General features: G+C 39.5%; 1 protein-coding gene across 5 annotated transcripts in view; it reads right to left on the reverse strand.

The window, feature by feature from the left end:
• Window positions 1–10152: 10152 nt before the first annotated feature.
• Window positions 10153–27373, reverse strand: part of FCHO2 (FCH and mu domain containing endocytic adaptor 2) — a 94026-nt gene continuing 76805 nt past the window's right edge. For all 5 annotated transcript variants that reach the window (XM_074569286.1, XM_074569283.1, XM_074569285.1 and 2 more), the window contains 7 exons: window positions 24979–25090; window positions 24206–24361; window positions 22035–22167; window positions 19066–19265; window positions 15353–15417; window positions 12701–12865; window positions 10153–12470 (listed from right to left, as the gene is read on the reverse strand). In XM_074569286.1, coding sequence (XP_074425387.1) covers window positions 12448–12470; window positions 12701–12865; window positions 15353–15417; window positions 19066–19265; window positions 22035–22167; window positions 24206–24361; window positions 24979–25090 — 854 coding nt within the window. In that variant the 3' untranslated portion in view covers window positions 10153–12447. The remainder of the gene's footprint in view (window positions 12471–12700; window positions 12866–15352; window positions 15418–19065; window positions 19266–22034; window positions 22168–24205; window positions 24362–24978; window positions 25091–27373) is intronic.

Below are 27373 nucleotides of genomic sequence, written 5' to 3' on the forward strand. Positions count from 1 at the left end.
CAGTTCAAAACACTAAATATGATCTGCAGAAGCCGTTCAGATGTTTGAAAAAACAGTGAGAGAGTACAGACTGGCCTACACTGTCCTGATGAGAATGTAACCACTAGAGAAATATGTAGTGTTTGTATTTCACAGCACACTTGGAAGCTTTTCTGTTCTGTTTTTCTGAAATCGTACAAGAGTCAAGGCTGGTGCTACTTGCTTTGTTTCAGTGAGAGCTGACCTTTTATTAGTATACTTTGAAGCAAGAGCTGCTGAAGAAGGCATGGAGGTAACGCGTGGTAAATTTCACTTTATAAATTGCAGCTTGTTTGCTGTGATGGTGTGGACCAAATGAGAGGATGGCGCAGAAATCAAGAGTGATCCAGTTCTCCAACTCCCATTAAGTTCTGTACAGCCAGTTCGCAGCAAGCACTCAGTGTGCATAGAAACTGCAAAGCTCAGATGAATAGTTAAGAACTGTGTGTTTTGGTTTATTTAAGTTCTTTTAGACTCAAAAGAGCTATACTTAGAAATCCAAGGATATAAAAATGTTTATTAGAATTGTCAATTCATGGGCTCAGAAATGACAAAGGCATTGCAGCCAACATTCTGTAAGCTTTTGAACCAAGCTTAATTAACCCTGAAATAGTTCTTTGCAGTTTGGTGGATAGCTACAAAAGAACCGCAGAAAAGGGTATCATGCTGGCTACACTGGAAAGGAGGGTGATGCCCTCCCCCAGCACAGCAGCCAGCTGGGTCTGTGGCATTGCGCTCATGCAGTGTAGCCTAGTGACCCATGAAGGTCCCTCCTCCAGGAGGAACTGGGAAAGACCCAATAACAACATCAAGATGACTGGTTTCTTCAGGGCCTGGGCATGCCAGGAGTGTTCGTGACTCGGCTGGTGGTCACTGCCTTCTCTTCATAAATTGTCTTTCCCACCCTTTGCCCCCATCTCTCTAAAAAGTATGTGAATGCAAGAGTCTTGTTCAATATTTCTATTAGTAGATATCATAGAATCACAGAATAGTTTGGGTTGGAAGGGACCTTTAAAGGTCACCTAGTCAACCCCCCTGCAATGAGCAGGGACATCTTCAACTAGATCAAGTTGCTCAGAGCCCCGTCCAACCTGACTTTGAATGTTTCCAGGGATGGGGCATCTGCCATCTCTCTGGGCAACCTGTGCCAGTGTTTCACCACCCTCAGTGTAAAAAAATTCTTCCTTATATCAAGTCTGAAGCTACCCTCTTTTGGTTTCAAACGGTAACCCCTTGTCCTATCGCAACAGGCCCTGCTAAAAAGTCTATCCCCAACTTTCTTACAAGCCCCCTGTAAGTATTGAAAGGAAATTAAGATGTTTAGAGAGAAGTGATTAAAAATTAATAACATTCAAAGAGGTTGTGCATTAACCCTAATAAAAATCAAATAGCTTTGTTTTGGTCGGGAGAGGTAGATTCGTTTCTCACACCCGCATCTTAATTTGTTGGGTTTGCTTATCATGCTTGCATTTGAATTTTAAGAGAAAGGCGTGACAGGTACTTCAGCTGGTGGCGCTGGTAACCCTTAACCTGTTGCACTGCACCATGAAGGCAGGGGGATGAGGAAATGAAGGTGAGCCCTGTGAGCGCTCCTGCGTGCTGCACACCTCAGTACAGGGATCTGCGGCAGACAACCCCGTCCCTGGCAGAAGGCTGAGCTGCCTCTCACCATCAGGAATCGAAGCCTGGAGAAGGGCAGCTCAGTCATGCTAGGGAAGGAAGCAAAAAAGGGATGCAAAGCTCTTCCATTTCTTCCCATCTGGTGCACACAGAGACCCAGCCTGGGTCAGAGACCCTTTCTCTGTGTAAGCTGCACATTTCTAAAGCAGTCTTAAATGACCTGTAATTTTCTGTTTAAGAGTTCATAGAGTCATAGAATGGTTTGGGTTGGAAGGCACCTTGAAGATCATCTAGTTCAGTCCCCCCTGCCATGAGGGCAGGAACACCTCCCACTAGACCAGGTTGCTTAAATCATCAGTGCCCTTATTGAAAAGGAACACAAGGCCAGTAGGTTGGGTATACACTTAACCAGGAGAAAATGGGAATTAATGGTGTGTCATTGACTGAGTTCAATCAACTTTTAAATGTAAATGAGTAAGCAGCCCCAGTCCAGGAGAGAGGACTCCAAGGGCTGAATGTTCATTTCTAGGCTACAAGGTCGGAGTGTTTACTTTCTGTGGCCTGGGAGTCTTGTATTTTGGTTTGCCAGAGGTCTGCTTCCATGTGTTTGTGTCCTCCCATCCTATTATATTTTCCAGAGCTGTAGGTGCTGGTGTTGTGTTTGCCCAAATTACATCAGAGTTTGCGCAGAAGAGAAACCTTGAACTTCTCAGACTAGGGGCAGGTCCCAGCTAGGAGGTTATTTGCAAGTGAGGATCCATTTGGAAGTATACAATGAGATCTGCTGTTTTGGGGTTCGCAGTGCTGAAAGTGCTTGAGTTGAGTGGTCAAAATGTGCTGGTTTCATCTACCTTAGTGAAAGGATCAATATTTATATGAGAGAGATGGTGACACTATGTCATCAGTGTGTGGTATCAAAGCTAAGGATGCTATACTTAGTCCTTTTGGATAGACATGTGTTGAATGGGAAATAATATCTCTTTTAAGGTTATAGAGCAAAACCTTACCAGGTTGTGTGCCAAATGTTATTGGCTTGATAAATATTTTAAGCACCCCTTTAACTAATGCTCCTTGGTTAGTATTAACCAAAATTACCTTCTGAGTACAGTTTTGGAAAATACGTTTTGCATTCAGACATTCAAGTGGTGATGCATATCTGTCCATATTGCGCTTTGTTTCTTCTTCTGTCAGTAGAGCATTGAAATTTTTAACTTTTCTACTAGATAAATTTTCTCTGTAACATATACCTGTACAGCTTTTTTTGGCTGGAAAACCATTTGCAAAGGTAAAATTTTGTGTTGTAAGATGAAAATTGCAGGGTATACCGTTTATAATGTGTTGGAGGCTTTCTGTGCATCTGACCCATTTCTTAGCCAAGACTAAATCATCTATCAGACACAAAAAAAATAGTGTTTAATTTGATGTTGTGATACTGCAACTCAAGGAAGGACAAACTTCCCAGAGTATGAAATGAATTGTGATTAGTTCAGCAGTCTTTTTTTGATTTTTTTTTTCTTAATACTTGTAATGAAATCTCATTTATTTTTAGATGGAAGTTACCAGGCTGTTAAATTGTCAGCTTTTACTACGTTTACCATAGTTGCCTATACATTTTCCGTCTAGATTCTTGCTATTTCAGTGTCTAAACAGTTCTTTTCATTTTGTAAGCAACTTTTATGTTCTGAGCACCCTGGGTGATATTTAGCATTGTTTTGATAGTTTCACTCATACAGTGGAAAATCCTCTTCGAATTTGGTTTCCCTTCTCTCAAAGACCGCTCCGCCACGGTTTGTGTCTTCTCTGCTCGCTATACTATGGTGTATAGAATTTAAATCAGCTTTGTGCATGGAGCTATTATTTAAGAGATAAGAATGCTTGACTTGGTCCCATAATATATGCTTGAATCATATCAGACAGATTAATTGTCTTTAAGGGCCTGGTAGGATCTGAGACGGACACTGTGAAAAGATGGGTGGAGATTGCAGGAAGGTCATTGGAGAAAGGAACAGCAGAAATGTATTCTGTCCAAATAAAGAAAATCGAAGCACATTAGTATGTAGGGTAGAGAGTGCTGCTTCTGTTGGGGATGAACAAGATTTAGGACAGGATGTAGGGACCTAGTTTGGACTAGGCGAAGCTCAGAAATTACCTTTTGGTAGGAACATTAGGTCAGTTTGAAGTGAACCTTGCCTCCAAAACTCTTCTGTATAGGCAGATCTGGCACACTGGCCTACATCTTTTCCACTCATTCAAGCTGAAGTAGAAGATGCCAGATACCAAGTTTTATCAAGGTGGAAATGAGTAAATGAAAACAAAGATTTACCTCACTATTCCATTGAGGTCAAATTGAGTAAAATCAACCTTTCTCCAGGGAGTCTGGACTTGTTTCTTCATTAGAAGAAAAACTTGAAGGAAGATGCTGAGAATGGATCTTCAATCAAGTGGGTGTGAATAAAAGAAGGAAAAGAATAAGGTAGGAGTTAAATTGGTGTTCACGGAACTAATGGAAGATCCAGAAAGCCAATACAGTCTGGAGGAGGCTGATCTGGTAAATGGGCGAATGCTTGGTTCCACAGGAATCACTCTTTTTTTGGACCTTTTTGTTGTTAAACCCCACATTTTAATCTCTGAAGAGTTCCTTAGTTTGGTAAGACTTCAGGTTTTTGACCCTGCTTTGAGCAGGGAAAAGGCTACATGATCTCCAGAGTTCCCTTCTAGCCTCAGCTCTTCTGTGATCCTATGAAGATCTGTAGATTTGTCAGCACTTTTAGCCCAAGATGACTTTTAAGAACAGTTCTGAAAAGTCCTTAGTTATCCCAAAGTGATAGGGTATTTTGGCCTTATTTATTTGATCTGGAAGTCTCTACTGGCCATTTTGTGTGATGATTAGGTGGGAAAAACTGTTTATACATGAGATCTAGCTTATTTTTTTTCTCCTCCAGTCATTTGTCATCTGCAAAACTTCATTTTTTTTAACATCATGTAACTGGAAAAATATTAAATATTGTGAAGTCTGCAGGAATCCACCAGAAATGTGCTTAAAGTTGATTCCTGTTTTAGTTATGTCTTAAGACTCATTTTTTAATCCATCATGTTCTTGCATTGCTCTAGTTATAAACCAAAATGTTTTGTACTGCTAAATCAGGTATCTTACATAAATCCTTTTTTTCTTTGACCCTATTACTCTTATGATCCAGATTTTCAACCAATCCTAAATTAGTTTAAGACCTCTATTCAGTACATCCATGACTGATACTAATTATCTTAACTGTATTTTAATTTTCTTACCAAGTTCTACATTACAGTTATTTGGATTGTCACCTTTTCTTTGGTTTTTTTTTTCTTTTTTGTTTTTTTGTAAGGGTGCAGTGTTAGTTTTGTGCTAATCTTGTAATACGCTCCAGCATTTTAAGATTCACTGAAATAAAAATTAATGTTCCACAGTATGGCTTATTTAACTTCCTAATTCTTGGATGTTGTTTATCTGATCTGCTGGTTTAAAAATATTTAGCTTTAGTACATGATGTGTTAACATCTCTTTTTAGGTACTGCTGGATTGCAAAGTATGTGCCATGTGACCACATAATCTAGATATCCTTTAAGAAATGTGGCAAAATATTTATCAAACAATTTTCTTTCTCCCTGTTCTTATTGATTCTGGCATTTCCAGTTAGTAAGGGTCCAGTAACACAGTAGAAGATACACATTTTTGTCGTTGTTTTTCAGAACAAACTCCTTTCAATCACCCTCAGTTAAACTATCTACATGGACTCTCCTACCCCCTGTGTTTATTTGCTTTTCTTATCAATCTCTTACAGTTTATGACTTCAGGGTTTATAGCCACTATGAAGAGAAGTCTTCCATTATGTCACTGCAGCCAGCTGCTTTTAGTTCCCCTCTCTGGCTGTGGTTTAGTGAACAGCTGAGCAGGGCTGATGAGATGCTGCTGCCAAAAGGGGGAGATCTCATTCCCCACCCCTTCTCTGCTCTTCTGTCAGGAATTCCTGTGCCCAGTGTTTGCCAGACCCCGCTGCAAGCTGCTTCAGTTCACTTAATTTAGCGTAAATATTTCCTTTTTTTTTTTTTTTTTTTTTTTCCCTTTTTTTCCCCTGGGTTTGATGAATGTCTGTTTGGTGATTTGAGTCATAAACAGATATGATGCATGCTGTGGTGGGTGAAGATGGAGAGCATGGCCTCTGTCTGTTGGCAACATTGAACTGTTCAACTGGCTCATCATGAAGCTGTAGCCTAAGCCAGTTTGGTTAGTTTTAATTAGTGTACGCATTCAATCATCGGATTATTGCTTTATGAGCATCTAGAAAATCTGAAAGTTGACCTTTTGAAGTACCACCTGCCCATACTGTTTGAACCTCATCATAAACAACAAATGCAATCAAGTAAAGGTGACTTGATTGCCACCAATACTTGGTTGTGCAGTCCAGACAGGCAGCTTAAGATGAGGTATAATTTATGATTCTTTCTTTGGTGACTGCATGAGAGAGTGTTCCATTCATGTTTTCTTTCTTTCCACAACTTCTATGCTCCAACCTCCAGTTCTGAGGACAGTTTGGGGCACTATAAATCAATTGCCCATAATCTGCTCACAGACAGCAAGCGTTGGACCTTCTGCAGAGTTTAGGACCCTCCTAAAGGAAAGCAGCTGCTGTACAAAATTATCAGAGCACAGAATTTCTTAAGTCAGGAAAGCGACAGGCCAAAGGGAGTCTTCAAGATTAGGTATGTCTGACAGCACCACTGTAAGAAAGATGCAACATTTTTTGAAAGCTTCTTTTTAACTCGTGACAGCTGTTGGCTTTTCCTAACCATCAGTAGCATGAAAAGCAGGAGACTGCACTGTTGCTGCCTACACAGGGGACGAACTGCTTCTGAAACACAAATTATGGTTTTACTCCTTTCGACCAAAACCAGGTTATTGTAGGACTGTTTTAAGCCGGACGATCCCTTGGAGGAAAGGCTAGATGATATTTCCCAAAAACCTCTGAATTCTAATGTGTGTTTTTGTGGCGTCTCTTGGGGATCAGCTGGCAAAAGTGCTGCCACCTTGAGCAATCTGAAAGGTCATAGCTCAGGGAAATGGGGGTACGGGTTCCACATTTCTCCCTCTAGGAAATTTATTGTTGCCTGGAAGCAAAGGCGGGTGCTTAGGTGAACCATGCTCCCCGGGCTTGGTCAGCACTGAGTGCAGTAATGCCAAGTTCGAGCTCACAGCTACATAGGCAGAGCAGCACTTCTTGCGAGGGGAGTCATCCTGCACGCTTGTATTAAAGATACAACTCCAGTTTCAAGAAGGTTGAGGTCTCCTTAAATATCTTGCAAAATGGCAGGAGGATAACTGTAATGGCCCATCACCTTGACTTTTTTTTTTTTTAGATTTTTAACTCCTTTATGGGAAAGTTGTGTCAAATACATATTCTCCCCCTTAATCTAAAGGGAACACTGGACCCCACATTTGTTTTTCCATGTTATTTCCTTATTCTGTCTCCTGTGAGTGTAGGGTTTGTTCTATATTACCTAGAGAAGTTATGCCAAAGTAACAGTGTGTTCATCTGAGGCCAAGTTTCTTGTCCTCGATGTACAGAATGTTCTAAAATCAAGCAATATTCTGTAATTTAGACCTTAAGTAAAACTTAAATTTATTCTGTCTTCTCACTAGAAGCAGACATCCAGCCTACTGTCATCGAGTGACTCTGAACGTGGAAATGTGATTTCAGCAGGAGAAAAGCTGCAGCAGCGTTTGGCTCATACATGGGAATAGACAGGTGAGACTTCGGAGAGACAGCAGATCATGGATTGAGAGTCCTCCTGTGCTCACAGACTCAAGTACTTAGTGTGTGTTGTCAGTCTAGGAACTGCTCAGAAACAAGAAGGGACTCGTACAGAGAGGCTGAGGGATTCTGACATGTGGAGGACAAACTTAGGTTCAAGAATGAGGTCAGGTGCTTAGTCAGGGTGTGGAAGTTGTGTCTGTTCAGACTGGTTCTCTGTCAAAATCCAGAGTCCTGTAAGGCTTCAGAGATATGAATGCAACACAAGTGGAAGGTAAACAAGTTTTTGAACTTGGGCTGTTTTTTTTTGTTTTGCTTTTTTCCTTCCCAAGTTGTATTGGTGCATCTTGCCTGGATGCAATATCTTACCAGTACTAACACTGGGACAGCTTTAATATTTCTATACTAGTGATGACTATTCATATGACCTACCCATGACAGTAGTGGTAAGTGGAAGGGAAGGCTGTAGATATTATATAAGGAATTTATCTAATTACAAAGCAGGAGAGGACATCTGGAGAATCAGCAATTGTAAAAATGGGATGGTTCATTTAACCACGATGAAGAAAGAATTGCAGACGTTACCACCGCTAACTTTCTGGAGCAGAAAACATGACTTAGGAAAGGAGAACTTCAAGAAGGCAGATTGGGTGATGCTAAGAGGAAAAGCTGAATCGTAATCAGAATGGTGAAGTTGGCGCGATTTATGACTTGTGATCATTAACCTTTTTGAAAAAAAAAAATCAGCTGAGTTTTAATACTAAAAAGCTAAGTTACAGAACAAGGCTTTTTTAAAAGAAACACAGCCATGACAATGGCAAGCAAAATCATACTTTAGGTTATAATAATTAAAATAGCTATCCCAAATTTAAAACAGAAAGAATGCATTCCAAAGGAAGTGAAAGCTGCTACAGAAAATGCAGAATTTGAGTATTAAATGTTTAATAAGTAATCCAAAGAAGCCTCTTGTGTTTCTAAGAATATTTTGAGTAACCAGGTTTTGCGGGAGGTGTCCCTGCCCATGGCAGGGGGGTTGGAACGAGGTGATCTTTAAGGTCCCTTCCAACCCAAACCATTCTATGATTCTATGATTTTATTCATTTAAGACTGTCTGCTTTCTACCAGTTATTGAATGAACTAAGGGAGGACTTAAAAATCAGCATGTCAGTAAACATGGAGGTCAAATTGAGTTGAGAAGGAACACTCAGTAGTGTAATAATATGCTGAGTTGAAGATAAACATTAAGTTTTCAATTAAGAGGCCTGGTAATCAGTCCAATCAAGGGCACCACAGAGTAAATATGTTATTTGCTGCTTTAGTACCTTGAACTGTTTTTAGCTTACTGTATCCTTGGAGGAATTCCTGAGTTTTTTCTTGCATGCTCTGAAATAAAATTGCCCTTTCATGACAACTGAAATGGAAACCAGTTATCTATCAATTCCAAGAAAACAAAAGGTACACAGATATTGAGATGCCTATCTTAAGCTTCTCAAACACACAAGACTTGAAATGTAATCCTTCTTGGCATGATGCAAGACCTTCCTTTCTAGTTAGATAGCAAAACCTACCACACTTGTAACTCCCACGCTATTCCAGTTGATAATCAAATATCTTAGCTCCTTCAAATACCCTACATAAATATTATTTGGCAGTGGTAGAGGCAGTCAGTTACCCCTGAAAAACTACCTGATCATGTACTTAGATAATCACAAACCTGCTTGAGCAGTATAAATCCAGTTTACAGGAGTTGTGAGTAGTACGTGGGCACTGACTTACCATAGCAGAAGTCAAATGTTAACGGAAGCGCCAAGAGCAGTGATCTCTGACACTTCAAGTTCCATGAATGCCAAAAGAGCTGATCAGAGCTGTACCCTTTCACACCCCTAACCAGTAACTGAGGGTGCTGGAGGAGCAGAAAGGCGGCCGTTGCTGAAGACAAGACTACTGGGCTAGGTGGACCATTTGGTCTGACCGTCAGGCACTTGCATTCTTCACTCCTGCCTTCCAGCAGAAGATAAGAATCAAGCCCTTGGACTATTGCTTTCCAGCATGACAAGAATGGTACTTATTGCAATGATATCCAGCCAGCTGAGAAAGTCAACTTAGTAAGTCATTACTTACTGGACTTACACAGGCTGTGGGATTAATAGGAAAGAAACAGATTCAAACGCATTTGGTTCAGTTTCAACTTTTGTTTCTGTGCTCAGAGCTTAGAAGGACTATTCTCAGACTGCTCAAGTAGTACTTGAATCATCTACTTTTTTGCACTGGTGGAACATAAGAAATCAGAAAGAATGACTTTAATCTTGCCACTGATTTTTTTCTTGTGCACTCAACAAAATACAAGCTTATTAAGGAAGTTAGGGAATGTGCAGTGTTTGGTAGCACTATTTACAGAGATCCTTCTGATAAACATATCCGCAGTTTTGCCTAATCTATGTTACGAGTAAGCAGATAAATTTAGTACAGCGTAAGCCGTTGTAGACATCTCAGGCATACCATTTTAGTAAAGATGCAACTCTTTGCAGAAGTCATCTTTCCACCGACATTCTCTGTGGTGTTTTTTAAATACATAAAAAGAGTTCATATATTATCTCTACCCCTTATCACTTAAAAATCAATTAACACTTTAAAAATGTTCAATACAGGGATGGTTTTGTTCTATTATCTTATTGCTTAGAAGCTCCGTGGAATTAACTGCAAAAGTATAGGCAATATAAAACAGTACTTAAATTATATATTACATGTTTATTACGGGTGCAATTTTATTTAACTTTACATTTTATGAAAAATCAGAAGTATTTACAATTTTTGTAAGATAAAGTTGTATGCTCTAATTTACAGTTTGACGTAGTAACAATTCATAAAAATTCAGATCTTTTAGAGTTGTGTTTACAAATTAATTTTCTTAGGAGGCAGCTACAACAGATATTGCTGTATACACAAGCAAGAACCAGCTTGCTACATGTGTTTGTTTTTTTTAATCAGATAGCTACATGTACTTTTTACATGTTTTTGAATTTCTTTACAAAAAGTCTATATAAACTTGTATGGCTTCAAAATTGTAACCTGCACCCAATGCAAATGTATGTGTAATCACCTGAATGAAGGCTAGTTTAAAAAGTGCTGAAACATAACTACTTCATTTAACTTAGAAATGAAAGTAATACTTGATTAAAAATAGCAATACAGTTTTGGGTTTTCATTAATAAAATGTTGTCACGTTAAACACGGTTTGATTGCAAAGCAGATTACAATTAAGATTCCAGTAAAAAGACTGTACCATTTTATGAATGAGAAATTTATCATTCAATAAGATTAGCAAATTAAGAGCCAAATATACTCTTCCAATCAAATCTACAGTACAGTATGTGCTTAGTGCTAACAATGGAACTCACGTCTGCAAAAGTTGTAGTATACGTTAGAAAATTATGTAGCCTTAATTTACTGTAAAGCTTCAGCTTTACAGTAAATTAATTACTGGTTTTATTCATAAATTCATTACTGGTTTTGCATGAATTAGTTCAAGCATGTTTTATTGTTTTAATAGAGAATTTGAAATAGATATTGGTATTCAAAATGGTCATATGAAATTCTCACATGCAGGTTATTCAATTATTTTGCCCCAATACTTTTGATTTCATCATTGAAAAAACGCTTGATAATACAAATACATAGACAACTTTCTAAATTAGTGACTTGCTTTAAAAAACGTTACTAATGTGTCACTCCCCTGTGCTCAGGCTGTGGCAAGCAGATTAGATGACTATAAAAATAATAAAATTGGTGGTTATAGAAAAAATTTAAACTAATAGAAATGGCAGTACTTATCATCCTGCTGCCATAAAATATCCTTTAAAAATGTTATTCTTCCAAAGTACTATATTTACATTCACATCACACAACCCCAAAAGCACTCGAAGTCCGAAGACTTGCAGTCGAAGTGAAGAGAAACGCCGTTTCCTTTTAAAAGTTCACTTTTACCATCTCCAGTCATTTTTCAGGATTCTCATCTTTGGTGACATTAAAGTTACTACCTCAAAGTTTCAAAGTCCTGCATGATGCATCTCCCTTTACTACAGCCGCATTTATTGCAATTACCCCATGAGGAAGTAATCCAGTATTTTAAACGTCTTAAAACAATCCCCAGTTTTTGCAAATCTGCCTTTTAAATCAATCCCAGTCACAGGAATTTTTATAAAGTTGTGTGTATTATACAAACACCGTGCTTTCTTGATGAAGAGCCAAACTCTGAAAAAGGAAGTGAGGCACGTGAACAATAAATTGGATAGGCACAGGCGTTTTTTAAAGGCACAAATGTTATGCAATTCATATAAAAATAAATTAAATCTACAGCATTAATGAAAACAATCACAACGCCCATAAAATTTACTAACTGCAGAAGTAAACCTCTGCTGTCTTTTGCAATTTTGTAACACATTGCACTTAGGAAAAAAACCCTATATAAAACAACTTACACATTAATAATATATAATACAAAAGCATCGAGTTACGTTTCCTTTACACATCCCCAACTTTCGGTTTTGTAGCGTAAGTGGACAGAAGGACTACATAAGACTTTGCCTCTGCTTTCTTTAAGAACTGGCAATTTAAAATTCTGAAAAATGAATATTACTTATAGAAAGCGCAAATATTTCTTACTTGCTCTCCTACATTTTTAAGGTTTCATGTTTACAGTATAACATACAATTTCATAATTTCATTACAACTATGGATTACTATTTTGACTTCATCTATATAAATTTACTAAAATTTCAACAAATTTTCCCAAATATTGCAGTTGATCATTTACAGACAGTGTTGAAGTTGACTTCAGTGCTATTATAAAGTAATAAAAAGTTTGCAAAATGACTTTTAAAAGTGCATTTTCTGTTCTGTAGTTCAGCCTCAAAGTAGGTTAACATTTTGAAAAAATTAATGCACGTTAAAATAGTGTTGGAAAAGTAGAAAGGGCAGAGAGAGCTTCTTCCACTCCTTTGTTCCAATGACTTTCACAGGTACATCAGCAGTCTGCCATATACCGTCCTGAAAAACAAAGGTAGGTTTTTTGCAGTCAGTAGATAAAACAGGTTTTGTCAGTATTTTCCTGCAGCAGTTTCAGTAACTATGGAAAAACAAAATCGCTGTGAAACGGTTTTCAGCCATGTTTTAATGAAAAGTAACTATTTATGCATCACTCACTTAACAGTTTGATAGTTCATAATTTAGAGAGTATATAATAATAATTGCAGTATATAAGCATGTCAGAGTCTTACCAGTGGCAAATCTCTTCTTAAGGAGGGAAAGCCGATAGCCAGTGCCTACGAGCTCTACGTCTACTCCTGAAAGGGTGCTTCCTTCACTAATGAACTGCACTGCCAGTGTTGCTGGTTTACTGGGTCCTTCTGAAAGCTCAAATTTTGCCCTGAGGGATCCAGAACCTATAAAAATAACAAAACAGAAAAGCTGGTTGTTTTGCAAAAACGAGACAATCTCCCAAAGTTTTTAGTAGTAAGAAGTGAAACTAACATGGTGACCTTTGAGATCTATTCCTAGCAGCAGTCCTACATCAATTTTCAAAAGAGATGAGCATACAAGTCTGTTTTTTCCAATACTGTGTTTGAGACAATGACTAGTGACTGATTTAAAGAGAAATGATATACATCTCTGCAAGATTATACAGAATGTGGGTATCGGACAGTCTGCTAATCTCTTATTACTTGAAACATCTGATTGGTCCCTCTAATCATCTTTTATACTTGCTGGTCTGTAACTACTTAATGCCACCTATCTTGTATGTACTACTTTTAATTAGCAAATTTGAAAGTACATCAGAATATTTAAATGTCATGATCTGTCTGGATGAGTGCACAGGAACGCAACCATTGGAATAAATGCAGCTATACAGTAATGTACCCAGAGGAAAGAAATTCTTATTTTTCTAATAAAGACAAGGTCTGATTAGATACTTTTCCCCACAAATTTCAGTTGATTTTTCAGAGACAGTGGCGAAGTGTCATCACCTTGATGCTACTGTAAGGCAGTAATAGTTCAAAATTACTTTAAGTACATTTCTGTAGTCAATGCATGGCATTTAAACCCCCCCACAACATTGTTACTAATCTCTTTTTCTAGTTCTTAAACAAGTCTTTTCTTGTTCTTATAAAATATGCTGCGCAAAAAAGATTTAAATAATTAATAATGAAATAATGAAAGTCAAGTATTTTTACTTCTTTAAGACAACTAGCTATGCCTAGTCAATAGGAACTGCGAAATAATGAGGAAAGTTAGTAACTGAAATGTTACTGGGGTAAAAGTGGGAATTAATGAATGAAATTGTTTTATGCAAGGGCTTGTTCTTAATAAATTTGGCCTAAGGTCCACTTCATTTCTTCAGTAGGTCTGTCATAGTTTGGGTAAATTGGAACTTCCTTCCACTGTAAGCATGGAAACTTACATATTCAAGCGCTTTGAAAGTTTGGTCTGTGTTTAATCTCTGTCTGCAACTGACAGCTTGCAGAATATGTTGGACCATACAAAACCCCAAAACATGTTACCACCCTGTACGCCAAAATAAAGGAGGCTTCAAGACACTAACAGTGTTTGTGCAACTGCTCCCTTTGTTTCTGTAAGACCAGCATAGTATTACTTCCTGTTAAAACACTGAATTATGTGTATTCATACATGTGTATACTCGAAGGGGAAGAAGGATGGTGAGAAGAGAAGGGAATACAGCAGAAGCAGTGGGATATGTGCGGGCCTGCTGAAAACACACAAGATGCAATCCACATCGCTGACAGCCCGTTTTATGCTGCTCTGCAGGTGTACAGAGTTTCTGCAGGTCTTCACCTGTCCGCATTTGTGGCTTAGTGTCATTTTTTATTTTAAAAGAATCTCCACAGTTTGGAAAAGGGAAAAAAAAAAAGAGGTCTATCCCTATATAACAATAAAGGAAGACAGGCAGCAATGAACCTTGAGGTCAGTGAATGACAAAGTACACCAGACCCCAGCAACAACTGCCGTCAAACAAAATTCTCTCTGATTTTGTTTGAGTGATGACCACAACTTTGCAGGAGCAGAAGAGATCTTCCCTTTCCAGGCTTGTGGTTTCTATGTGAAACCAGTCATATTTACAAGCAAATCTGTGCTTTCATAATGCCCTTCACTAAATTCTTAACAGGGCCAAAGGCCTTTCCTTCGCTCCGTGAGTTCATTTCTCCACAGAGGTGTTGAGGATGAGATGCCTCCTTTTGGCTCCTGTTTTTCTGCTTCAGAAAGACACCACACCTGCAGAGGCTGCAAGGGCTGTGACATCAACCGGACCTCGCGGAAAGGCAGCTGGGCAGAGGACAACTATTGGTGCCTTACAAAATGCTATATAAATTACCACTCCGAGCAGATGTGCGTAGATCCATTTTTTTCTTGGAGTTGTATATGGTCAAAACAAAGACCCTCAAAACGTTGGTCAAGAATGATCTATTGTTGAGTCTATCTCAGCACAGCAACTTTGGATCTTTTATTTTTCCTTTCCCCAATTCTTCCACTTACCTCTTTTTACTTTATTTCAATTGTTAGTGTGTGTAAAGACATAGATATTAAACATATTTTCCTTTGAATAACTGCTCATTTTGAAATAGTATTGATGTAATAATTTTCTACCCACTCTGAACTATTTTAGAGCTACTAACTGCTTTCCGGGGGCTTCACTGTTTTTCCTTTTATAGCTAATTAATAAGTTTATATTTTGACATCACACTGTTAGTGGAATCTCTCAGAAGGAACTTAATGGAGAAGAAGGTGAACTGTTAAGCAGGATACAGCATGAGAAGACATGTACACAGCCATGAGGGCGTAGAGGCTAAAACGTTTACCTTTTTACTGTTATAATTTTTCTGTACAAGAAAACAAGACAAAAGAGTGCAACTTGCCTCCATTCTCAGACTTCTCTGAAATGCTAGATATTTTCCAATACGCTTTCATCTGGTCTGCATTCCTGTAAGAGAACGGTAGGTTAGTTATAAGCATCAGTTTTAGCACATTATTTCCCTAGATTTACACCGGTATGTCACACGCAGCTCTAAACAGAGGTTTATAAAAACACTTGATCATTTTAAGGTAAGCGTGTGGAAGACTGTACAAAGCAAACATGAAAAGAGACGAGTGTGTCTGCGTTGCCCCAGAGCAGCAGAGCTCAGAAGAACACACCACCTTTTTATGGGGCTAACACTGTCCTGTGCCCTGGCTACGGCTCCACAGCTCAAACCCCTCTGGAGTCTCCAAGGGTAAGGACAGGCCAAACGCCCTGGAAGCAGTTTGAAATCTATCTCTTTATGCTTCATGATGATGGCATGAGGGAGAGCTACGTGGATCGCTCTCCCCTGTGTGAGACTCCTGGCTCCTTGTATTTTATTCCATTTCCATTCTAGTAAAACTAGTTGCTCTAAGTGACACAGGGTTTACGCTAACTTGCGGTGCTGTAAAGGGGCAGAAAAGGGCACCAAGCGCCAGAGTCTGTGAGCTGACAGGGCATTTTAACTCCTGGAGCACTTTGCAGCATTTTGACCAAAGGAAAGTCAACAACTTAAAGCTGTGAGCAGCAGGAAGGTTTGAAATTGCTTTTGGCATTGGTGTGGCAGGAGTGAAATGCTTACACAAGCCGCACAGATGGTAGCGGGTACTTGCAGGAGGTCAAGTTATAAAATATTTGTTTTTAAAAAAACAAAAAATCCACCACCAAATCCACTAGACCAAACAGATAGCACAACACAAACACTAGAGCTGCCTGGGACGTGACTGTATTTTTATTATTTTTGGTCAGCTTTCAAGGCTCAAAATTCTGGCCTTGGGTAGTTGCCTAAGTGAAAGAATCTGGGCTCAAATCCTTTAATCTGATGAGTCTGTGATGAAACTATCACTAAGATTTGAGTCTTCCTAGCTAACACTAGGTGTTCTGGACGGGTGTTTCCACTCTCGCTCACGCTTTATTACAGAGGGTTTTGTCGAAGAAGCCTGGGCCAGGAGACTGGCTTCACCAGATGTTCTAGTCATGTTCAGGCAGGATACTGAACCTGCCCTTGCTCAGAATAAGCTTAAGATGACTTGGTTGAAGGTATATTCTTGACTTGAAATACCAAGTCAAGAAAGACTCAGTCTTCCCAATTTTTTTTCCACTCAAAATGATACTGTTTTACTACTTTGTTTACTTCACACTGGCACACGCACAAGGCAGGGGGGCCAGTAACACGGAAGAATGGCAGCTTGTGATGGCAAGGACCAGCAGGAGGAAGAGACTTCCCCTGAAGCCTGAGGTGGCCTCGCAGAACTGCTTCACCGCTCTGCAGACTGAAGAGGAAAGACCCACCGCACCAGGAGAGGCACTGGAGCTGGGTAAGGCAACCCCATCTGCATTCCGTGTAACAACCAGCGCAACTAAAAGAAGGCCATGGGTGACAGTAGTAGGCAACTCTTCTGAGAGGTACAGAGGCAACCATTTGCCGACCTGATGCACTCTCTAGGGAGGTGTGCTGCCTACTGGGGGCTCCTATCAGGGATGTCACTGAGAGACCACCAAACCTCGTACAGCCCGCTGACTGTCTCTAAATTGGAGAGACATGGATTTGATGGATGTACCCATCAGTGGATAAGGAATTGGCTGGATGGTCGCACTTAAAGGGTTGCGGTCAACAGCTCAATGTCCAAGTGGACACCAGTGACGAGTGATGTTCCTCAGGGGTTGGTACTGGGACTGGTGCTGTTTAACACCTTTATCAGCAACACCGACAGTAGGATTGAGTGCACCCTCAGCAAGTTTGCCAATGACACCAAGCTATGTGGTGCAGTCAACATGGTGGAGGGAAGGGATGCCATCCAGAGGGGTCTGGACAGGCTTGAGAGGTGGGCCTGTACAAACCTCGTGAAGTTCAACAAGGCCAAGCGCAAGGACTGCACATGGGTCGGGGCAACCCCAAGCACAAATACAGGCTGGGTGGAGAATAGATTGAGAGCAGCCCTGAGGAGAAGGACTTGGGGGTGTTGGTGGATGAAAAGCAGGACATGAGCTGGCAATGTCCTCACAGCCCACAGCCCCTCTCACAGCCCAGAAGGCCAACTGTAACCTGGGCTGCATCAAAAGAAGCGTGGCCAGCAGGTCGAAGGAGGTGATTCTGCCCCTCTACTCGGCTCTGGTGAGACCCCACCTGGAGTACTGTGTCCAGCTCTGGGGCCCCCACCATAAGAAGGACATGGACCTGTTGGAAGAAGTCCAGAGGAGGGCCATGAAGATGATTAGAGCGCTGCGGCACCTCTCCTATGAAGACAGATTGGGATTGTTCAGCCTGGAGAAGAGAAGGCTCCGAGGAGACCTTATAGCAGCCTTCCAGTACCTAAAGGGGGCCTACAGGAAAGATGGGGAGGGACTCTTGATCAGGCAGTGGAGCGATAAGATGAGAGGTGATGGTCTTAAACTGAAAGACAGGAGATTTAGATTACATATTAGGAAGAAATTTTTTACTCTGAGGGTGGTGAGACACTGGAACAGGTTGCCCACAGAAGTTGTGGATGCCCCGTCCCTAGCAGTGTTCAAGGCCAGGCTGGATGGGCCTTTGCACAGCCTGGTCTAGTGGGAGGTGTCCCTGCCCAGGGCAGGGGGGTTGGATCTTTAAGGTCCCTTCCGACTTTAAACATTCTGTCATTCTATGACTTGTCCAATTAGCACATTTAAATGTATTGCCTCCAGAAACATCAGAACCTATCTGATAGATGCATCAGGTTTATTTATCTCTGAACCCTGCTTTGTAAGGTAAACTGCTTTATAAGTAACAAAGTTAACAAAGCCTGATTTCCTTCAACTCGGTATTCTTTGCTCTCTTCGCATTAAAAATACCCTCTTGGAAATAAACAGTCCAGGAATTACATCACAGCTGGCCAAGTACCTACATGCTGCCAAACCACAGGCACAGTGGTTGAATTCTGCTTGGCTTTTGCTCTAGGGATGTGCTGCTCTGCCTAGTCTCACTACCCGCTGCTTGTTTTCACAGATGTACAAACATAATTACCTGAGATCTGTGTCTCACTGTCAAGTGCTACTGTAAATGCAGGCTTAGAAGGTGGTGGCAGGTAGCTGCTAGTCACATAGTAATCTGCACGATGCTTGAAGTGAGAGACAATACCTGTCTTATGAAGAGCTCCTCTATTACTGAGGTTTGTTTTAAAATAATTTCAATTATATTTTTAAGAACTGCATTTCTTCTACTCTCTCTATATAATCCATATATATGGGTATATTTATACATACACACATACAAAATGTTTTTTAACCATTAAGAGATTTTGGTTTCAAATTACTATATTAAAAATGTCTATCTTGTCCATTGGCAAAAAGAAAGGAAACATTGGAAATTTCATAAAGGCTTGTATTATTAGACTATTGGAATGGGTGCATGTTGTCTCATTTTAGCTTATGTGAATTGGCTGCACATGATCTGTTTCCAACCAGAGAATGTCCTTAACATCTGACACTACACATTTTATCAAGACAAAAAAATTAGCTGTTTCTTCCAGTGAAATTTTTCAGACTGTCTATGACACTAATGAATACACAGACACAAATCTGAAATAATAAAAAGAAAAGTATTAATATTACCATTTTGCAGGTGGAAGCGATTGCATGTTTGTTACTCCTCCATCTACTGGTACCATAACCTGGACATTAGACAGCATACTAGGCACATTCATAGACTCTGGATTGTACTTATAGTCCACTCTCACATCAGTAGTGCTAGCATTACATTTCCAGTAAGTTGCAAGATTCAAGGGAGTGGACTGGATGCCATTTGAAGACACCTGTAAAAGAATAAACCATTGAAAGCAGCTTAATTAAAATATTCCCCTTTTGGACAGAATTAGGGAGTGATGGTAACAAATGTAACTCTAAATCCTGACAAAAAGATCAAGAGAACAATTGACTTCTGAGTCCTTAATCACAGAATTCTGAAGATTGTTGCAGCCTAAAGTAACTTCTTTTAAATTAAAGAAAAGATTCAAACTCCTCTGGCCCACAAGGCTTCTTCCTGTTCTGGCTTTTATAAGTCAAAATAGTTTTGTTTCAGTCTTGTGTTCTGCCTCACACAAGAAGCGTACTTGCGGCAAAATGACTTAATCCTTATCAGTTGTGTGACATACTAATGCAGCTGCCCCAGCAGCCAGCAGCAGAGGCCAATACCTGTCATTATGGGAGAAGCAGCCAGCAAAGCAGTTCTTACCTATTCAAAACATTATTTTTCTGCTGCAGGGGGGCTGGATGCTGCTGCTTCCATAGCTGAGCTTGTGCTACTGGCCCTTTGAATATATACCACGTTCCTAGTCTACTTGGGGAACCTTCTATGTCCTGGTGCCCTCTCTTGCCTTTCCTTGGCAGCCCAGAACCTTTTCTACCTGCCAGTGCTTCCACCAATCAGGCCAATGCCTCGTTTTTCCCCAACAGTCAAGATCTTCAATAGATATTATTCTTCCACAGTTAATCATTTCTGCAGTCCAAAGAAATGTTTTGTTCCTTCCATCTTTCTCAGGAATTCTGCTTTTTATAGATTCAGTATGCCAAGATTTTAAACTGTATTGGGAGGATATGGAAACTACACTGGTGTTAACAGGTGGACTAACAGGTTCTTTTGTTTTTTTGATGTAGACAGTTGTTTCAGATGTTCAACCATTTCAGTGCAGGCCTAGCAAATCTCTGTTCTCCCTTTGAGGTGAGTTTATCTGTCTTGAGTTTTCATGAAGACTTTTTACTGACAGCCAGAACATCTTCTCACAGATTCACAGAACAGTTGAGGTTGGAAGGGACCTCCGGAGTTCATTTGGTCCAATTCCCCTGCTCAAGGAGGGCCACCTTGAGCCAATTATCCAGGATCGTGTCCAGATGGCTTCTGAATATCTCCAAGGATGGAGACTCCACCACACCTCTGGGCAAACTGTTCCACTGCTCAGTCGCCCTCAAAGGAAGAAGCTGTTTCCTGATGTTCAGAGGGAACCTCCTGTTTTCACTTGGTACCCATTGCCTCTGGTCCTGTTACTGGGCACCACCGGAAAAAGCCTGGCTTCATCCTCCTTCCACTCTCCCTTCAGGTATTTGTATACATTGGTAAATCCTTCCCACCTGAGCCTTCCCTTCTCCAAGCTGAACAGTCCCAGCCCTCTCAGCTTTTCCTCACAGCAGAGATGCTTCAGACCCTTCATCTTATTGGGTCTTTGCTGGTCTCTTTCCAGTATGTGCATGTCCCTCTTGCAATGGACAACCCAGCACTGGACACAGTACTCCAGGTGTTGCCTCACCAGTACTGAGCAGAGGGCAAGGATCACCTCCCTTGACCTGCTGGCAATACTCGTCCTAATGCAGCCCAGGAAACCATTTGCTGCCTTTGCAGCAAGGGTGCATTGTTGGCTCATGTTCAACACGGTGTGCCCCAGGACCTCCAGGTTCTTTTCTGCCAAGCTGATTTCCAGCTGGGTGTCCCTCAGTGTATATCAGTGCATGGGGTTGTTCCTCCCCAGGTGCACTTTCCCTTGTTGAATTTCATGAGGTTCCTATCAGCCCATTTCTCCAGCCTGTTGAGGTCCCTCTGGAGAGCAGAATGACCCTCTGGCGTATCCAGAGGGTCTTCCCAGTTTGGTGTCATCAGCAAACTTTCTGAGGGTACACTCTGCCCCACCATTCAGATCATTAATTAAGATGTTAAACAGGACTGTAAACTCAGTATTGACCCCAGGACATACTGCCAGTTACTGGCCTCCAACTAGGCTTCATACTACTGACCACCATCCTCTGGGCCTCAGCCAGTTTTCAATCCACCTCAGTGTCTGCTCATCCAGCCTGTACTTCACCAGCTTCTCTACAAGGATGCTATGAGAGACAGTGTCAAAAGCCTTCCTGAAGTCTAAGCAGACAATATCCACTGCTCTCCCCTCATCCCTCATCAGGCCAGTCATTTCACCATAGCAGTTTACCGAGTTGGTCAAGCGTGACTTTCCCTTGGTAAATCCATGCTTACTGCTCCTCATGATGTTCTTGTCCTTTGTGTGCCTGTAAATGGTTTCCAGGACGAGATGTTCCATTATATTGTGAGAGGTAAGAATGTCATACGTTCTCATATATTACAATTCATCAGCTACAGCATCCAAGACTTATGCAATTACAAAATCAAAGACAGTACAACTACAAGCTTGTAGTGATTTGGGCCAAACTGGCTACTGAGACGAACAACTGACGCTCTCAAACAAACCCCCACCAAATCCCCTAAATTCAAGGAAAATTTGGCTTTGCTAGCAGATACCTAAAGAAGCAATGTTTGAAGCTTGCATACATGAACTGGAGTAAAGTGTGAGCAACTTGAAACAGGTCATGAATCCAAGGGAATGACATGAAGCATGGCAGGCATGCAGCAAGCATGGGCAGAGCCTATGCACTGTAAACAGTGACATACCCAGAACTGGTCTAGATGAGGGATGACAGTTCACCTGCATGCTGGCAGGCAAAGAACAATTCTTTTAATTTCTATGTAGATATGAAATCTGCCAGAGTTCCTTAAAAAATTCCAAAGGAAAAAAGGTGTTTACCTGATACTTTAAAACATCCACATTGTAATAGGATGCAGATGGATTCTGTTCTGATAATTTCTTGAGGTAGACAGTTATAGCTTGCATGTTCATCCAAAAATCCTTAGTACTGGAGTCACTTTGTGACTGATCACTAGAAAGAAAAAGCCAGAAGGTAACACTGAGTTTTATTATTTTGGATGTCTAAAAATTAAGATCAGATCTTTCCCCTTCACTATTTCAAGCAAGAATTTGTTCTCATGCTCTATAACACATAATTGTGCCTTCCTCAACATTAAGACAAATAACTGCTTGCTGTATCTGGTAAAAATTCTCTTTCCAGGTTGTGGAGCAGTGAGTTTCCACCACTGATGATCTGCATCACAATGCTGAATTTGGATTTTACATTTAATAAACCACAATTTTAATGCAATTAGGTGTGGGAGGTGGGGATGAAAGTGGTATCTGAAAGGAATGTTATCCAATTTGGAATAAATCCTAAAATCATAATTAGCTTTTGTTATGACATAGCTTCACTAATGCACTGAATTAGGACTGGTGCTGTATGTGTTACTCTATTTGTATTTGTAAGCTTTCAAAATATTTCAAAATATTTTCAGTTAAAAGTGATTTTCAAATTATTATAAACAATTGTTTCTCAGATACTTATAGTTGCAATTCAATCTTAGTAAAAATTTACTGTATCACTTCTATATGTAGGTAAGAGCACACATGACTGCAGAAGCAAAATCCTCTTTGGGAGTTACTGGAGCACGGTGTTCTGCAGACCAAGAATATTTTCAGCTCTGGTTACATTAGGTTTATTTTGAATAAGGAAGAAGCTTTTAAGAAAACTGATTTGAAAATAAAGTGCAAATCACAATGTCTGTGGATACAGCGAGAGTGAAAGCTGATGATGAGCACCTGGAACACAGTAAATATAGCAGCAGTGCATTGAACGTCCTAGAACAGTGACTTGCGTACCAGTAGTCTGCCCAATTTACTTAGAATTTGGTTCTCAATACACCATCGTGATTCATGAAATTTCCATTCACTGCAGTGGCCTTCCACAATTTAAATAAATGATACCAGTAGTAAAATCTTTCTGCTGCTCCACAACCAAGTGCAATTCAAATCAGAAATTGACATCACCACAAATATCACTCTCATTAAAAGCTTTAATCTCTATAAATACCAAGCAAATTATACCCTTTGCAATATTTGATGAAAAGTCAAATTATTACCATATGCGTTTAACTTCATAAATAACCATTACATGCATCCTTTCTAATTAGAGGTGAAGTGCTACAGCACTCAGATAAGAATACTAGACATTTTCACTTTTTTTGCAAAGTACAATTTTTCAGTATAATTCATTCTGTCAGATACAGCTCTGCTAACATTTCAGTTATAAACTGTCACGTCAAAAACCGATTAAATTTAGTTTTGTATGCATCATTCATTACATTAAGCATAAACAATAATAATTAAATTAAATACAAAAGAATGGATGCATATGGTTTGATTCATTCTTTATTTCAGTATTTTAAAAAATGTGGCACTTAAAAGCATTTAACTAATTTTCAGATTTCTCCAATAAATGAAATAGAAACTGCTCGGCTGAAGCAGATATCTGCTAAATATTGACAGCTTTTATAATTGTTTTTTTTAAGATCTCCAACTGCTGTGATTTCAACAATTCTTCTACTGAAAACAGTAGCCCTTTTTCTTAAGTATTCTCCCAAGCATGCTGCTACACACCTGACAGGTACAGCTATGTAACGGATCTGTTCTACTGTAGAAATGATACAGCTTAAAAATACACTAATAAGTGACAAATGGGATTAGGAGTAGATCCTACTACTTGTTTTCCATATAAGGCTACTGTTTCATCATTTAATCTTACCATGGTTACTACTGTATAAAGAAATAATTTACAAAATGCATGTAAAATCACAGCTACATTTACAAACTATTTTTTATGGCTCCCGTTATACTCAGCCCAAGTTTCAAGTCCAGTAATCATTGACATTTTTAATGGTGGCGGCGGAGGCAACTGACCAGGACAAGATTAATTCAGGAAATTGAATTATGCATAAGGAAATCAACAGGACTGTATAGAATTCTGATTTACATATAAAACAACTCACATTTTACAAATCATGTAATCATGTATTAAAAAAATACAAAACCTGTATACAAGTTGTGCATTTGGAAGAATCTGCTCTAGTTTGCTTGTGTTTTTTACCCTGAAGCAGAGCACAGCTGGAGATGGGTTGCTGGTGAAGACTTTAATAATCCCACTTGGGAATGATACTGTCATATCACCAGTAATCTTCACAATACATCTAGAAGAGAATGAAAACATCAGTTTCATTGCAACTCATTAACTGCCTCGTTTCAATACCAATTTTAAAGCAATCACTGTACTTTCACAATCTGATGAACTGAATTAAAAACAGAAAATAAATTTCAAATGAGGGAAATGTGGCACTGTGACAATGTACTATCGCTTTCAACTTGGAAGTCAGATGAAATAAGGAAAGAAAAAGGTTTAGCTGGTTAAGCATACAGTAGTCTTGGTGGGTATTTTTCAGGCTTTGAAAACATGGCACAGCTATGCTTAGGCAAAGCCTAAGTAGCATAGCAAGGGATGTGACAGAAGGAATGAGGTGCTTTTAGCTACCCAAATTTACGTGTAGCACCTACCTGACTATAATAAAAATCCTTCTTGTTTTCAGTGTTCTCACTGAACATGTTTTTGTAAAGCAGGGATATATGAACCCCTAGTGGGATGCAGGCCAATAGAGTGATAAGCCACTGCTGTCACTTATACGGGGGGAAAAACCCCCTTTGAATCCCCCTTCTAATGTATACACATTTCCCCCCCAAGTATTAAAAGTAAAACCAGTGTGTTTTCTTATTGTAACTTATTACATTCAAAACAATTCACTATTTAACTAACTTTGTGGGATCTGCTCCTTTAAAGTAGGCGTTAACAGATTCAGTAAGGGCTACTGCAACAGGCAAGGTGTCCTGGTTTCCAAGGCTGACAGGGCTGGGACCACGTGAAACACCTAGAATACATACAGTGTATAGGTTTAATTTTCAAAAAGCTTAGCAATAGATTTCAGAATGGTTGACTACATCTGTAAGTTTCACAAGAGGTTACTACCATCAAGGTCACAGTAGCGTCTGAATTATTCTTGAAACGTGTGTACAAAACCATGAACATAGTACAGTACATTTGCACCATCAAAACACTGCTTAGCAGCCTATGAAAACAAGACTATCAGTATGACATTATGGAAATGGACAGACACAAGGAAATACACATGAGACAGAGAAACACTGCACTAAAATGCTGCTGATGAAAGTGAAGTCACCAGATCCAAAGGAAATTAGACATTGACCAGAATACGTAAAAAAAAATAGTAAACCCCTACTGTATGCTTATTGTATGGAAAAAAGTATGATAAAATGCTCACAGAAATGCAAAGAATTCACTTACAATATGCATGAACTCAAATGCAAATATATTAATATTACCCTACATAAGCACTGAACATTCTTATAACTATTTCAGCCAATAAAGATTACAATTCCCAAGCAGAAATTGTTGGAGAAGCCTTCACAGATGTCTGTGCCAACACGGATACTGTGCATCACAAGACAGATGCTGTGCCTTCTGAGGTCTTTCAGAAGGAAAAAGGAAGTTGGGACCTTGTTCTCCACAGAAGGTCTAATATGAGATATCAGAACTTAAATTCGGAGATAGGTGAAAAAAGTAGTAACAACGAGAGAGTAAAAGAGAGGAGCTGGTCTAATTCTGCTACCTCATACCTCACTCTCCATCGTGATTTCTTGCCTAAGGCAGTAAAATGTTCAAAATATTTCTCAGCACTGTGAAAAAATTCCTAGTGCAACACTTAGGCCTCCTTAGATCGAAAGTGATACTCTAGTCACAAATGTTCAAAACCAAAAATCCTTAGATGAATGAAACATTATGATGCTGGCTACAAAATACTGATTTGTTTATTTTTTTCAATATGAACAGTAGGTTGTTTTTATTCTTTCAGACAATACATGGGTCATGTTTCCAAAGTTTTCTTTCACTCCCTGAAAACTACCAATAAAAACTGTGATTCTAAATAGTCCCAGGAATCCAGAAATTGTGATTTCAAGAAGCAAATGTGCAATAAAATAATGAGTTAACAACAACCAGAAATTCTGTTTGGTGAAATACTGAACTCTAGAAGTATTCTCCACCGAAGCCAAAAAATGCACTCAACGGATGTGGCGCTACAGTTGCTGGGGTGTTTTACTGTCTTTTCCCCCCAGTTTACTAAGAAACACTAAACAATTGCAGAGCAGACAGGAGATCGTTACCATGTATTAATTAACGCCAGATTGTTTGCAGATGTATAAATTATTTTTAAATATTTTACTTATAATGGCCTTGTGTATATTTTGATATTGATATTTGAAAATCCTGCAGAGTAATGCAAATACCTAAATCACATTCCTATCAGTAAAAGGGAAATACTGATTTCTTGACTGAAGAGTGAAATTTATTAGGAAGAATAACACTATTTTTACTTTTTTTTGGGAACACCAGAGCAAATGTGTGTATGTACATACATTTCTCTGAGATGTATTTGAGGGGCTACGAATAAGACAGCTTCTCTCTTTTTGCTCTGCCCTCACTGTTTGTCACCCATAAAAATCCATAAAAATCCATGGCTTTGATGCCCTGTCACCTGCCCCAGCCCCGACCACCGTGAACAGCCCCTGAGCTGTGACACAACCATGCAAACAGCTGCACTGACACACTCAAGAAGGTTGCCGAACTGCAGAATAAAAGACTGCATCATTGGTCATCAGAAAGGGTGAAAAAATAAACCCGACCAAATGGTTTTAGTTCAGTTTAGGAAAAAAGATTCAGACAATTTTAATACTGGCTAAATGGCTGTCATGAAAATAAAACTGTTTTTTAAAAAAGATTACCTTTATTATGTGTATCTTCAAAGATTTTTATTATATGTGAATACAGACATATTTTTACCTACTTGTCTTATGAAAATAATGATTGTCAAAGTAAAAATGTATTCATTTTACTTGAAAGAAAGTAGTAATGACAAACTGAAGAAGCATGACCGAGTTTTAGCTTGTTTGGGGATGGGGGGAAATAGACAGAAGATTACGTTACATAAAAGCAGTTATACCAAGTTTTGGTGATTTCAGCAACATATAACTTGTTAAGTAGTCGAGCTTTCAAGCTACTTGTATCTGCCAGATACTAGAAATAGCTGGAGAAACTTGTTTCAAAAGGAATATAATTTTATGCGTAGTGTATTAGG

Source organism: Larus michahellis, chromosome Z (assembly GCF_964199755.1).
Source record: "Larus michahellis chromosome Z, bLarMic1.1, whole genome shotgun sequence".
NCBI lineage: Eukaryota > Metazoa > Chordata > Aves > Charadriiformes > Laridae > Larus > Larus michahellis.